Source organism: Patagioenas fasciata, chromosome 1 (assembly GCF_037038585.1).
Source record: "Patagioenas fasciata isolate bPatFas1 chromosome 1, bPatFas1.hap1, whole genome shotgun sequence".
In the NCBI taxonomy this organism is placed as follows: Eukaryota; Metazoa; Chordata; class Aves; order Columbiformes; family Columbidae; genus Patagioenas; species Patagioenas fasciata.
This window is the reverse complement of record NC_092520.1, coordinates 107,232,643-107,248,367: the sequence shown is the minus strand read 5'-3', so window position 1 is coordinate 107,248,367 and position 15,725 is coordinate 107,232,643. Positions and strand designations below refer to the sequence as shown.

General features: G+C 40.1%; 1 protein-coding gene across 7 annotated transcripts in view; it reads left to right on the top strand.

Annotated features, from left to right (window-relative positions):
- CNKSR2 (connector enhancer of kinase suppressor of Ras 2) overlaps positions 1–15,725 on the top strand; it is a 216,539-nt gene that overhangs the window by 174,374 nt on the left and 26,440 nt on the right. For all 7 annotated transcript variants that reach the window (XM_071812397.1, XM_071812401.1, XM_065858558.2 and 4 more), the window contains one exon: positions 370–907. In XM_071812397.1, coding sequence (XP_071668498.1) covers positions 370–907 — 538 coding nt within the window. The remainder of the gene's footprint in view (positions 1–369; positions 908–15,725) is intronic.

Sequence of the window (15,725 nt, the reverse complement as noted above, 5' to 3'; positions counted from 1 at the left end):
GATAGGATGCCAACAGGCATTTGGATGGCATTTTTAAGATTTTTGATGGACCAGGCACATCTCTTCTGTGTCTTCCATAGTGCCATATTCTGCAAAGTTTTCTGCAAATAACTGTGTTAGCTTATTTTATAGACTAAGGGATATAATAAAGATGCTTATTATGAGCAAGTATTGATGTTTGACCTACAGGTCAAAATGTGTAGATATGGGGATGCCTTAAAGTTAGGATCAGGGCAGGTTAGTCAATTAAGTTTGTGCCTTCATTACTGAACTGGATACCACCAGTGACATTGAAAAGTACATGATTATTACTAGCAGTAGGTCTTGGTCTACACTGATCTGAAGCTTGCTCCCTTGCTAACATTGTAGATGAGCTGCACAAGCCCTTACGTAGAGCCAAAACACAGCCGACTCTCGTCCACGGAGACCTCCCAGTCACAGTCATCACACGAGGAGTTTCGCCCGGAGGTGGCAGGGAGTGCCACTGACTCGCCGGTGCGCAAGACAGCGAGCCAGCGGCGCTCCTGGCAGGACCTCATAGAGACGCCACTGACGAGCTCAGGACTTCACTACCTGCAGACACTGCCGCTGGAGGACTCTGTGTTCTCCGAGGCAGCCGTGGTCTCCCCTGAGCACCGGCGGCAGTCCACCTTGCCCACCCAGAAGTGCCACCTGCAAGACCACTACGGCCCCTTCCCCCTCGTGGAGGGTGAGCGGATGCAAGCTCTGAATGGGAATGGAGGAAAGCCCCGAAGTTTTACTCTGCCTCGGGATAGTGGCTTCAACCACTGCTGCCAGAGCCTTTCAGTTGGTGCCGCCGATCACCACGAAGAAGTGCAGCAAAAGGAGGTGGAGGAGGAGGAGGAGGAGGAAGGCAAAGTACCAGAAGAAAACCAGGAAGATAAAAGTAAGTATGGGATATTTCTGTGGCTTTTCAAGAGTCTTGTTCGTGTAACATAGAGGTTGTTTTCCCTGTTGCCTGTCAAAAAAACCCAACAGTGCTTCAATATCCCTTATGTTTTACCGGGTCCCCCTTGTCGCACACCTCTTTGATCTGCCTTATGTATAAGGCGTGATAATCAGAGTGCTGCATGACTTCTCATGACCGCCAGACATTTTCCCCATAGACTTGTCACCAGTCACCTCCTACTAGTAATTTTTAGTTATAAATGGATTTCACTTCCACACTTTCTTCACACTTCCACTTGCACAGTATCTTCTCCCACTGGCACATCTGTATCTCATGACATACTTAGTAAGATTTCTAGCCAACCCCATCTGGGTTGTATAAAACACTTGGTAAATCCTGAAGTACAGGGTCAGTCTGTGATTGTGTAGTATCCAGGTGAGCAGGTCACAAGACAGCGCAGAAGCTCTAAGAATTTGAATAAAAGAGAGTGCATTTTCCCCAGTTCCTCACCTTGTGATTTATAGAGAGAGAAGGTCAAAAAACATTTCAAGCAAACAAATAAATTAATAGAAAACAACTATGTGACCAGTGGGGCTTAAAAAACCCCATAATGCTGAGTAACTGTCTCTTACATGGCACATTAACTCCATAGATATTAGTGCTACTTGTCAAAAATAATCCAAATAAACAAGGATTGGGGAAAGTCCCTGCTCTTCCTGAACATGTAAACACATTTCTGTGTCTGTTTCATGCTTTGTCCTTCACTGTCATTTATGGAGCTTCTCAGCATGTGTTGCTAGCAAAGTTGAGTTCACGCTCAAGTTGTAGGGTCGGTTGACAAAATCTTCACCCATGGATTGTGGGGTGATGCTGTGATTAAGTCACTGGTAGTGGCAAGGAAGGCAGGATGACCCCTGAAGCTCTCAAAGGGTCTGTGCTATCTGCTTCCTTCAAATTTGATTTTTTCACTGCAGTAAATGAGTATAAAAATGGTAAAGAGACAGAAAAGGATAATGAAAGCTTTGGATAGTTAACTACCTACTTAATTCATTCAGGTTAGCACCTTTGTTCAGCATTAAAATTCATGCGGACCTTATTTAGTCTATTTGGGAGTACATCAACAGTTTTCCACTGTCCTTATGCTTTAGTCAATAGGTTTTAAACATCTCAAATTCTTGCCTTTGAGAAAACAGTGATTTCTTTTGCAGATATTAAAATTGATGCCATTAAAACTTCAAAAATGCACGATTTCAGTTGTGTTCATGCATGACACTTTCCAAAAAAAAAAGACCCCATACATTTATTAGGGTAAGATTAGACTCTTACTGACTGTGAAATGAAGCTGTCTAATTAACAGGGTTAAAGGCCATCAACCATGCAGAATGTTTTATCTTATTTTTAGCCTTCAGTTTTGGTTTTCAAATGGGTTTTACTGATAGCAATAAAAAACTATTTTTAAAAAATTCCTCACTGTCAGTGAAAAGGGTCAAGGAGAAATCCCAATGGAGTTTCTGTGCTGTTTGGGCATTACTCAGAGAATACTGTTGCAAGGTAAAGTTGTTAGGTGTTTCAAATCTCAGTTTTAAGGCTTTGGAGTTCCTGGTTGTAACATTTTATAGCATACAATACTAATACAGGGGTAGTGCTTGATTTAATGAGCCAGAACTTGGGCTCTTCTCCACCTTTCTATGCAAATTTCCCAAGAGGGAGAAAAAAGTTTAATTTTTGACGTGTTCTCCTGGTATATGCATACTTTTATTTTAGTTTGGGTGAGGAGGTTTTCTTGGTTGAAGCTTTAACAGTAGATTAGTTTTGAGACATTAATGACCAGCTACACAGGTAAAATGCTTGTGATAAATTATTGACCATGAAATTATAAAACCTGAAAGAAAATACTGTTTAGTCTGTTGAAGAGTTTAAGTGTTGAATTGCTTGTTGCTATGGCTGCAATGTTCTGTTTGCAACACTGGCTTTTTCCAGTGCCCTTACCAATAAAAGGCCAGAGGGATTTCATGCAAGTGGTGTTCTCAAGTGCAAAATTCCAGTTTCTCAGCTGAGATATCTGCTCATAACTGCTAAGTCTGCCAACAGACTAGGTGCCATTGTGCATGCTACATCATTCATTGCCCCCTCACCTCCATTGCTTTGGGAAAAATGACGCATTGAACTGGCTAGAGAAGGGGAATCCTCTCTCTCTTATAAATGTTTTAAACCTCACCTTGAATTTTCCTTGATGTGGTATCAGATGAACCTTTTAAATGTATTTATTTGCCTTGCACATTTGTGATCCTGACACGGTTCTGAGCTCTTGGATGATTAGGTGTGTTCTTGTGTGTACATGTATGTGTTTTAAAGCTTAATCATTCCTATTGCTTGTTGTGGGGGACTAGGAATGCCGCTCCTTTGCACTTGTTGCTGTACAAGTCAAATGTCATTGCCAAAAGTTTGTTTTCGCAGCTTTTTGTTTTTACATTCCCACTTTTAAAACCTCATGAGTTAAACTGATTAGTAAAATGCAGTCCTGTTTGTTCCAGCTTCTTTGCAGAATTGTTTTCAAATAACCACACCACAGATTAGGAGCTCCACATTTTTTTTTCAGATGCTGTTCTCAGCTGCTACAATTTAACGTAGATCTGTTGACTTTCTACTAAAGCTACAGTGATTTGCAGGAACTAAGAATCTGCTGTTAATCACTACGTTATGCCTTAAATAGATATTGCAAGATTTGACTGACACTGCAAATAGTTATATGTATCAGCTCTGCTGTAACACCTAGATATATCACGGTAAATTGAAAATATGGGTTGTCCTTTCCTATGTTTATGGATTAGGATCTGACTTCGTGATGTGTTCAGTTGCTTTTTTTTTTTGTCTTGTTTTATCACATTAACATTGCACTGCTAACCTGGATTGTTTTGTTTCTGTAATTAAAATGACGTGTGTAAATCATTTAGATGTTCCATATTGACACCATCCTGTAATGGTCTCTTGCTTCGTAACTGAAGAGGATTCTCTTGTGGGATATTTGTGTTTGTCCATGTGTTTGCTTCTGAGGCTACAAAAGTGGCAAATGTTCAGATGTAGCACTAAACATCCCATTTGCTGTGTTGTTTGGAGGCAGCCTGCACACGGAGGGCAGGTCAATGACTGTGGCACAGTGCATTGTGTTTCTGTGATTCTGTTGTGAATGACAAGTTGGGCCTTTTCAGGTTTGTCTTCTGCTAGTGGGAGGTAACAGAAGGAGACAGCTGTGCATCATGGCACTGTCACCACCTTCGCCTCCGGCCCCACTGCTGTCTGCGCTCTGCATTTCAACAGATTTCATCTCTTAATGCCAAAGCACGCTTCTAGGGTCTTCTTGGGAGACTCGGGGTTTTGTCCCAGGAAAGCTTGCTTCAATTTTTGTTTTATTATTTGGAAGTATTTTTGATGGTGGTTCCTTAATTTTCAAAGACTTCTTTGGTCTGTAGGCAAGTGACAGGAATTACTAAGGGTTCAGTATGTAAGAGAAGCAGATACTAGCTCTCTACAGAGTGTAACTGGCTGTAGGTTCCCCTGACTTAGCCATGGAAAAACCTGCACCTTTTTTTTTTTTTCCCATACTCCTCAAACAAGTCTTTGGAGAGCAGTCCCTGGGAGTCTCTGGTGCTGTCACCTGCCCAGACATTAGGAAGTGGCACACTGCATACCAGTTCTAGGTGCTTCTCTGCCTTTTGGGTAGGGTGTCTTTTCACACTAGCAGGGTTTAAGCAACAGTGAAATGTGGGAGTCAGGATCAATAATGTGTAGAGCCTGGATTGCACTTACTGGAGTTGATGGGGAAGTGTGTCTGAAAGTAATAGTCAGTTTGCTTTTCTGACAGCCTCCTTCCATTTTAGAGACGATACCGTTAGTGGTGTCCTGTCATCTGACCACCTGGTTAGTTTTATCCACACCAAGAGGCAAGGGAGAGACCATTAAGATACCGTATCTTCCCCTCTGGAATTATTCAGGTGTGCATGCCTGGTAGTGTTCTTAAATAAGCGGAGCTATGAGAAATGACAGGTAATGTTTCACATTAGAAATATTCCGTATGAGGCTGGTGAATACCACGAAGTGCAGCACCCTCTGGGACACTAAGGAGGATGTTATTCTAACTTACTATGTCCACTATCAGCCCTGTACAAACCAGAACATTTACCAGGGCAGGGGTTTCTTTTTGCTCAATGTCTTTCTTGGCAGCACAGCCTTGTGCAGGATCAGACACTGAAGTAGACTAATGAAATGGCTCCTTTTCTTGAGCTTGGTTTGATTTAACCTGATATTTCATTTCTAATTCCATTTGAGCCTTCCCATGGCACCTGACTGGGTGTTTGCACTCCAGCGTGCTCAGGACCATCAGCATTTCATGCCTTGTCTGCTGGGAGGAAACTTCCCTCCCTCCCACTGCTGAGGTGCCAGCTTTGCTGTCAACTCAGGATGAGCTTGTCTAAAAATACTGCCAGGTTGTGTCCAAAAATATGATCTCAAGCCTGTTGGTTCATAATGTAAATGGCTAGTCCACACTGCTTTGCCATGGATAGTTTATATATTTACAATGAAATTTCCATCAGCGGCTCAGAGTTTCAGGAAGGAAGGAACTGTGGAAAAGCAGGACAAGACGCTGGCTGCTGTATCACTTCATCTGCTTTTCAAAGCAGATGCTTTGTGTACAAAATGTCTGAAGAAATGTCATGTCTTCACACACTCTTTTTTTAACTAAACCATTTAGTGTTTCATTTCTCATAAGATCTGGTGAGATGCTATGAGAGCTGTTATATTTGAAAATGCGTGGGTGAGGGGACAGCATCATTGATAATCTAGGTTATATGTCAGGCTAAGCAATTTTTATCCTTGTTAAATTTTAAGCTATACATGTTTATCCAAATAGGAATTTCTATAAGCTTCCAGAAGCAATGGTGTATTTGGGAAAATTGTCATCCCAAATAAGAGTTGTTTAATTATCTTCTAGCTGCCATGTATGTGTGTATAAAAATGTGCTTTAGACTATTTATTATATTTAAAAATATTGATATGAAGACTAACTTGGATGAACAAGTACTGGGAGTAGGTATTTTTCTTTGTGAGCTTGTTCTTTATTTTATAAAGTTTAAATCTTGAATTAAAGCTTTTACAGTTCTCATATGCAAAAGAAACCACATTATAGAAGTGGGTTTGTATTCTAAATAAAAGTGATGGGATACAAAACTTTAAAATTTCAGTTTGAGGGGAAAAAAATCCTGCAGTGTTTGAAAGGCAAATATTGAATCATTTACTGAGTAGTAATTCAGAAAGTAATATGGGCTGTCAACAAAAATAAAAGTAGTTTAATTTTATGCCGATTAGTGTTTTTACATATGAATGAATTTTACCCACAAGTATGCTGTTGCCACGTTTTAAATTTGAATTCATTTCCATTGCCTATGCTGCTAAAAATGCAAAGGAGAGGTGAATCCTTACTCTTATTTTGGTTTTAATAGCTTTGGATGTCATTGCAAACAAAGATCATCTGCTTTTGCACAAAATGTGTGGATTAAATGCCTTTAATTTTTTGGTTTCTTGGTGTAAGCAAGCTTTGCCACTACCCTCTCTTAAGTCTGGCTGAACAGAAGCTGTCCTTGGGAAAAGACCCTCATAAGTGGCAGAGCACTTCACAAGCCCTCTACGGCTTCTCTCTTTGCCATACTGAAGGATGTGTGATTGCTTCCCAGATTGTTGGCCCGATATATCTCAATAGCAATATAAAAAAGCCTGGTTTGTGCTTACAGATTCCACCCTCTCAATTCCAAATGTTCTTTCATTCTGAAGTGTAATACAGTCACCTTTCTTTAACAAAGATATGTAGCTTCTTTGAAATTGCTTTGTGTAAAAAAAAAAGGAAAATCAGACTTTTTTTTTTTTAAATAGGCTATAGTTTCCCATTAAAAAGAGGATTTTCCTGTTCCAAAATTTACACTCACATTCATTTTGATTTTAAATATGAGAAACATACGTTGTTTTTAATCATTTACATAAATCTTCTCACAGAAACTCACTGAAAATTGTTTAAAGACCCTCTAAGATTTGACCACTGCACAATACATGAGAAAAACATTTTTCACTGGGATTTTTGCAGAGCTGGGATAATTCCTATTTGAGATGCAGCAGGGACTCAGCCTAATCTGAAAGTTTCTAAATGCAAAGGAAACAGACACCGACAATGAAAAAAGTTAACCAGCCATTGTGTGCATGAGAATATTCTTTCAAAATGTATAATTTTAAAACTTTTAGCTTTCTTTTTCCAAAACCAAAAAAAAAAAAAAAGTCAAGAAAAAACCACCTAAAACAAACCTTTCTGTAGCTGATGATAATTCATTCAGAAGAATATGACATGGTACCAGTAGGACTGAGAGAAGAGAGGAGGATGAAAATATTTTCAGATTATATCTGTTACATCTCCAGGTGGTACCATCTGCTGTCTGTGGCTCTCAGGTTCCTTCAAGGCAACTGTTAAAACATATGCAGGGATGAACTTGAGGCAGTAGGGCTTGGAAGGACATGGGAGGGCTGTAGTTTTATTGAACTACTACCATGCTGGATTTCTGTAGTGTCACCATGTAAACATACGTTTTTATTAAATTACTGTTAGTCATGGGAAGCAGGATGAGATATTAAAACCCTCAGTGTGGACAGTCATCCTGCTGGAATTTTTTCTGTTGGACAGGGGAATGTGGAAAACTCCAATTTCTTACATACCAGTTTTATTTGGTTTAATGTCTTTTTAAAAAAGAAGTCCTCAAAGTTCTTGGACTTAAGATGAAGATTGTCTTGGAGGCCTATGAAATAAATATTGCAGGGCAATTTTTTGTGATTTTTCCTAGCATCGCAGCCTGGCCTTTGGCTGACTTTCCTTTCCTTTTACCCACCAGCTGCTGCTCCAGAGGGTCACAGATCTCGTGTAGGTCATGTGTCCAACCTGCCAGCCACATGCAACTTCTTGGATATTCTTTGACAGCTAAAATTGGCACTAGTGCTTATGTTTTGGCATCTTAATCTTGTTACTTGTTTCCTAAACCTTTCCACTGCAGGAAGGCAATATACAAAGGCTAAAATCTTGGCCCCTTTGAAGGCTCTGGTGAAGCTCTAAGTGTGCTGTGCGTGTCTTGAAGCCCATGAGCTGGAGGTGAATTCAAAGGTTATCCAGTGTAGCTTGGCCCTCTCAGTCTGGAGCTGCTATGTCTACTGTCCTTAAACATCCCCAGCAGCAGCCATTCTTCATTCCCTCCAGACACTTCTTTTCCTCTTTGCTGTATTGGAAAGGATTTTTTTCTTTTCCGTAATGGATATTGAGTCATTCCCTGTGCAATTTAAGCCAAGCATTTCCTTTCCATTAAGGCACACAAAACAAAACTGCTCCATTACAGCAGCTCTTTTTCAAGCTGAATGGTTATTATAAAGGTTGATTCCGTTTTCCTCATAGAGGGTGTTTTCTGGACTTCTGACCACTTTTGCTGAGCTTCCCTGGGTTTTCCAGCTGACTCCCACTCCTGGGATGGCAGCTTCCAAGCCAGGTGCAGAATGTCTGGCTGACACCAGGAAGATGACTTCACCCTGAGAGTTTTGTGCACTATACTGTCATAAGTATCTGTTTTGCAACCATACTGTACTTCATATTTGAGTTCGTGCTGTACAGTATCCCAGATGCTTTTCTGCTTAAAGGTTATTTTTTGATTTGTAGTTGAGCTGATTATTCTTGTGCCTCTGACATATCCACGTTAAGTAGCTCATGTTAATAAAAACCTCAGGTGATTTTAAATGTCAAATTAATTGGGCTAAAACCAACCAACAAACAAGTATGGCATTTTGTAAAACCAACAGCCTGACTAGACAAAAAAAAAAAAGCCTTGCAGACTAACCTGGTGTTTGCCAAGCTCTGTGTCTGTTAGTATAGCATTTACCGCACTGTTTTTATATATAACTTGGCAAGGAATCTCATGCCTCAAAATCATTCTGAGACTGTCCTTCAGCAGTCTAGGAGATGTTTGCTCCCACTTTGGTGCCTGTGGATTTTACTAGGTGAATTTTCTTCCACCATCCAGGTCATTAGTGCAGTCTGGGACTGTTTCTGGATTCAGGGCAGCTGCAGGAGAAGCCCACATCACGCAACCCTGCCAGTTAACAGGGAGCCTCTGGTGTCTCCTCTCTCTGGGTTTGGCTTTTGCTGTCAGAGGACACCTTGGATATCAGAGGTGGATAATATCGCTCACTTCTGGGAACTGAACTTTGAGAAGGAAAAGATCGTGTCATGTCTCATACCCATTCTGCATCTAAATAGCCAAGGGAGATGTTACCAGGGAACTGAAAGTTCATCCTGTTGTCACTTGGGTTTGTATCTCTTCCTCAAAAGAGCTTAATGCTCAGACTTTTTACTAACCACGTGAGTTCTATTTGTAAGCTCTTCTGTTGTTTTTCAAGATCAAGCATTGCCAGTTCTTATGAAACAAGTGCCATAATACATGTTAAAAAAAAAAAAAGCGCCTTGGAATCAGGCAATTTTGCAAGGATCTCACTTCTCATTAATAATGAAAGTAAGCTTCTAGCTTTGTTTTTAAAAATCATGCTTCAAAAGCTGGAAGATAAGTATTGTTTGTCTCCTTTTGTGGCCCCAATTGCAAGTTTTGGATTTTGATGATAGTTAACATTCCCACGACATCGCACCTAGTGTGATGCTACTAAACAGTATGATTTCATGGACAAAGTGTGAAATGAGTTCTCTGTGGGATCTTATTTTATTTACATGAAGAAAATGGCTGCATTTTAAGTAGCGTGGTCGCTTTCTGGCTCCACATTTTGAGTACTGCTGGCCTGAAATAATAGCAGCTAATTATTTCTTCTCTTCTAGGTTCCAAAGGCATGAACTTTGGCCTTTAGGAATATAAAATATAACCACTGATTTGTTTAAAAGCGTTTGAGTTGTTATCACTGTTAGTAGAGTGAGGAGAGAGGCTGCCAAAAAGTTTCAATTTAAAACCACTTTTCAGCTAGTTTTTGGAATGTTGATTTAATCATGCAAAGATTTACAGGCATCAAGGAGGAGGTGAGATTAAGGAAACCTCTCTTAGGAGGTTTCTCCTGGTTGAAAATTCAGGGAGGGACAGAGATCAGGCAGCAGCATCGCAAGGTCCAGCCACAGGGAACCAGCAGGGAGGAAGTTTACCCTGATCACTTAACCCAGCAAGACTAATGAGAATAAGTAATAAAGCTTAACTGGGTGGCATTGCATGTGTAGTTCTGGGTTAAGTGAAACTCAGATTTTGAGTGCAGTGGGGCGAGCGGGAGGAGATTGTGGGTATGGCACCTGGCTGGGCTTGGCGATGCCAGAGACATGTGTCAGGGGGCTCCTTGCAGCTGATTCGATGTTTCCTATACATGCAAAGCAGTCATTACAGAACACTTGAGAAGCGGTGAACAGGAGACCTAAAGAATTAGAGAAGTATCTTCCTGTAGTAAAAATAGCAAAATCTGCTTCAGAATTCACAGAACAGTATTCTAATAGCTTCTACATTTGGCATTAAAGTGATATTTTTACTGTAGTAGTGTGAACACTTGAAATCCCATATGTAAATCATACTTAAACTATAAAAAGCTTGAAGCTAATTATTCGGAGAATTCTTCTGTTTCTTTCCTTCCGACTAGAAAATACCCTGTCACTTGTTTTCAACTTTTAAATAAGAAAATAAATTTTATTTTCAATAGACTTTTTTTTTTTTTAATCAAGCTAAGGGCATGCACAGACTTTTACAGTAAAAAATTTATATTTTTAACTTTAACAGTTTTAGGGAAAACTGGAGTAGCTGATTTCAGTCTTTTCAGAAGATGGAAGAGAATGCTTTTATTTCTGACTGTGTAAAGAGCCTAGGAAAACTAGTGTTTGAATTTTACACTCCCACTTCTTTATTTTTTGCACATGTTTTTGACACTGAGGACTACACTTACCTTCTCCAGTGCTATTGTATGATCTTGGTATTTAATGTCATATTTCCTAATGTAGCCTCGAAAGTTTCGTGTGATTCCTATGGGGGCTGGGAATACTTATTAGTGAAGTAGGATAACTTAACCATACTATAAACTTTTTATACCAGCACGTTGAAAGTTAAAATATCAGAGTTTTTATAATGGTTTATGAAATGGCAATACTGACGAATAAAAAATATTTTTTTTAAAAGGTACTTTAGACATTTGTACACTATGCATTAATAAATCAGTAGTTTCCAAGTTCTCTGCTCACAATGCATTTGAACTTTCTGCAGTTCAATTCACAAGTTCTGCCTGCAGATGTGGGCGCCTTATAGTGGCCATCATGATTCCTATGGCATACGCAGGCTGTCCCTGCATCTGTGCAAACTCTAAGAAGTTGAGAAATTTCAGTCCATGAATGTCTTGTGCAGTCTACAAAATACTTGTAAAATGTCTCCATAGTAAGGGAAGAGGAAAAGAGGATGTGTGTTAATTTTCCTGGGAATACTTGTCTAAACGATGGCTGAAATTTTTGGTTTAATTATTTTTTAACTATTAGTAGAAGGTGGAAGGAAGTTTCAGGGTTTTCATAAAATGAAAAAAATTATTGCCATGTAGAGTCACAATTTGAAAGTGGCTTTTACAGTTAATGAAATACGAAAATGTCAATCACCTTCTTCTTGCTGTCCTCCATCCCAAAAGGCCAATTTGCTAAGCTTGTACATGTTGTGGCTAAACAAGATTGTGGCATTTATAGCAAGAGTACAGAAGTCACTTGCAGTAAAAATTAGACTTTTCAGTCAGTTTTGAAAATAACACGTGGGTCCTTGATGGATTTCATTATTCCTGAACATCACAGGAAGCTGAACGTGAGAGGCTGAGAGCACGGTCAGATGGCCCCAGCCACCAGCACTGTCCCTTGGAGCCCTGAGACACTTGTTTGTTGTTGAGTTTCTACTGAAAGGAAAACAGGAATGAGGGGTGAGATTTCATATTCCACCTCAATGTGGCTCGTCTGCCTCATCTGCCAGTGGACTGTCTGCATTTCTGAGCATCATGGCTCCCCAGGTTGTTGGGGAGTAGGAGGTTGCTGAGAGTAAACCAATGAGTAAAGAGGAAAGAATGGAAAGCAGACCCCACCAAGGTGGTGTGGGCTTAATTTGCCTGCATTTAAAAAAAAAAAAAAAAAAAAAGGAAACACTTTTTATAGGATGTAGTGATCTGTAGTGCTTGTTGGGAACAGGAAACATTAGGGTAGCAGGGAAAGAATCACAAAATGTTAGGGATTGGAAGGGACCTCAAAAGATCATCTAGTCCAATCCCCCTGCTGGAGCAGGAACACCTAGATGAGGCTACACAGGAATGTGTCCAGCTGGGTTTTGAATGTCTCCAGAGAAGGAGACTCCACAACCTCTCTGGGCAGCCTGTTCCAGTGTTCTGATACCCTCACTGTGAAGAAGTTTCTTCTCAAATATAAGTGGAACCTCTTGTGTTCCAGTTTGTACCCATTACCCCTTGTCCTACTGTTGGTTGTCACCGAGAAGAGCCTGGCTCCATCCTCCTGACACTCACCCTTTATATATTTGTAAACATTAATAAGGTCAACCCCCAGTCTCCTCCAGACTATAGAGCCCCAGCTCCCTCAGCCTTTCCTCATAAGGGAGATGCTCCACTCCCTTAATCATCTTTGTTGCCCTGCGCTGGACTCTCTCCAGCAGTTCCCTGTCCTTCTGGAACTGAGAGGACCAGGATTGGACACAGTACTCCAGATGTGATCTCACCAGGGCAGAGTAGAGGGGGAGGAGAACCTCCCTGGACCTACTAACCACACCCCTTCTAATACACCCCAGGATGCCCTTGACCTTCTTAGTCACAAGGGCACAGTGCTGGCTCCTGGTCATCCTGCTGTCCACCAGGAGATGTCCACCAGAGATGGCAAAATCTACAAAATCTAGTGGGGTGAGATGGAAGCAAAAGGCAGAAGACTAGAAATAGGATATAAATCTGTAACGGTGAGGATAGGCTATAGAACAAGTTTCCTTGGGCTGTGATTGGGTTTTCAACTGAAAATCCCATCAGCCTTAACGCACTGTGCCACACGTGAGGATGATAGTGTTATAAATCTTTCCCCCAGTTAGAAAAACTGTTCTAAAATAGTAACACACTTCTCATACAGGGTAACCTCCTGTAAATGCACCCATGCTGCCTTTGCCTTTGTTTCACAGAACTGTACAATGTAGCATGCTGTGCAAGTGACCCAAATGGACATATTTTATACTGGGGCCATGTGCTGGCAGACCGTGCCAGCCCACAGAAATATTTCCTCAGCCCAAGTTGTCCTCCAAAGAGGAGAATCTGGCATAACCTCATGATTATGTTGGAAACCTTGTAATATCTCTGGCCATAAATAGCTGAGGTTATGGTTATTTTTGACAAACAAAACCTTCTCATAGTGTCCCATTAGCTCATGTCTTCCAAAAGTATGAGCAGAGGCCTCTCATGAGACTTTTTCTTCAGATGACTTACTCATTTGTACCATATTGAAATGGAGTAGATATTTTAAAATACAAAGTTGTGAGTCTGTTTCTTTATTTTATTCTTTTATGTTTTGCATTTCTTCAGTCTGCTCTTGCTCATCTTTAGCGGTTGCCATAGCTAGCTCTGTTATTAGTGACAAAAAGTATATAGCCAGATCTTCGTGTCTGTTCCTCCTGGGCTTTATTAATGTCTGTCTCCTTCTTCCAAAGCAAATATAATGGTTGTAGTGGTTCCAGGCTGAGCAGAGGAGATTGTTGTCTGCACTTAGGCATGTAACTGTGCATTTCCAGTTTGGAATTCCTCCAATCACACACCTGCTAAGGGGTTGTTTTAAAAACCTTCAGCTTAAGCTGACCGTACTCTTGCTGTGTTTCATAGTTCACAGAGAACTGTTTAAATCGTGCTCACCAGTATTTTTTTCATCACTAGCAGATGTGCTGTTACGTTACCTATCGTGCCGTAATGTAATCAGAATGGATAAATTCTTGCCCATTCCTATTTTCTTGTGTACTTTCTCATAGAAAAATTAAATTGAGCAAGTTATTTTTCCAGAGTTGTTGAGCAGATATATCATATAATATACATTGAACTTTGTGGCTACTCTGTAGCCACAGTAAAATCTTTAATATATCAGATAAGAGCAAGGACACTGTAAAAGGTAGCATGACATCTGTGTGTTTTGAAATTATTTTCCTTGAGTCTCTTTTCTAAAAGCAATCTTGTTTTCTGTGCTTCTTTTACACTAGTTATGAAAGATATGAAATAGACCAAAGATAAATTTATAGCCTAATTTCATGTTGTTGCACCAGGATAATTTCTCTAGAACCTGTCCACCTATATTTCTGTAATATAAAACATTGAGGAAGATGAACATAAATTCAAGTCACTGCAAATTACAAAAACATCAGTGACTAGTCTAATGTTGTAAAGCCTCTTTGGAATATCCGGTTGTACTGATAGCAAGTTCTGATGTTCTGCAGGAAAATTAGTGTGCTTATTGCCATCAGATAAACAGCTTCTCTAAGAGGAATGTTTACTTTCCTCAGAAAAAAGCAAATCCTTGCAAAATTAGAAACTCACTAAGCTTGGTTTTTTTACTGTTTTGTCTTGCAGTCTAACATTTCCATTCTGCACAGCAGATAAGGGCTTAGTAAAAATTGTCCAAAATGTTGATTGTGTAGTTCTGTATCACATCTCAAATTCTGAGTCAAAACCTGCTAGTGCACTGAAGAGCATCGAGCCCCACATTCCAGCTAACCCAGTTAGCTTGCCTTGAACAGTGCCTAAAAACTTATTTCTGGGCAAGAGTTAAAGGTATCTTGCTTGTAGCCCTTGATGAAGGATTCTTCCACAAAATAGTTTTAGCAATTTTGAATTCAGGGGTATTTTAGCTGTATCAGGTGGCAACAAGGAGATGCACATTTCAAGTCCAGGAGAGAAAATCATCTTTTGATTAGTTTTGAAGCTGCCAAACTTTCAGGTGTTCCTGCTACTGGAAAATGCAATGATCAACCTTTTCTCTCTTTACTTGGTGTATGTATGTGCTTATAATTATATAGACCTCTGTTACATCCCCCTTGTTTATAGGAGTGACCAAGTCTTGAATGGTCCTAGACTGCGCAGTCACACCTTGCAGGAAAACCCTTTCACTCCACCAATAATCCTAACTGACCCTCCCTTCCTCAATACTGCTTTATGAGGTGAGAAGGCCACAGCGATATACAACCTTCAGTATGTGACACATCAGGGATTTACTCTATTTTTTTTTTTTTTTCTGCTTCATCTCCACTACTTTCTATATTTATTAGGAGGTAGAATCTAAACTTCCCAAATTCTCTGTTTTTGTGGAAGCGGATTTGATATCTTTAACAAATACTCTGCAATCGTGACTTTGCAAGCCAAGAAGAGAACTAAAGGGAACTGTTTAGTACAAGGTGGTTCTGCCTGACAGGAAAAAAAATAGAAGTTGTAGTTTTGGTGTCAGTGATGTATGAAAGAGAAGTGTAATGCTTGAACATATACAAGACTGCAGAGGAGAAGAAAACTAAGAAAGACAACGTAGTTACAAAAGAAATTAGCAGAGGACATAGCTAACTGAGCAGCCTGAGAAATCACTCAATAGGGGGGAGGTTGCTATCGTGGGATGAGAGCAGAGCTCAGTTGCATGATATTCAGTGTTTTTCAGACTACAGAGGTGCTGTTATTTTCCTTGTTCAGTGATGAAAAGCACTTAACCAAAACGAAGGAGGAGTGAGTCGTGAGT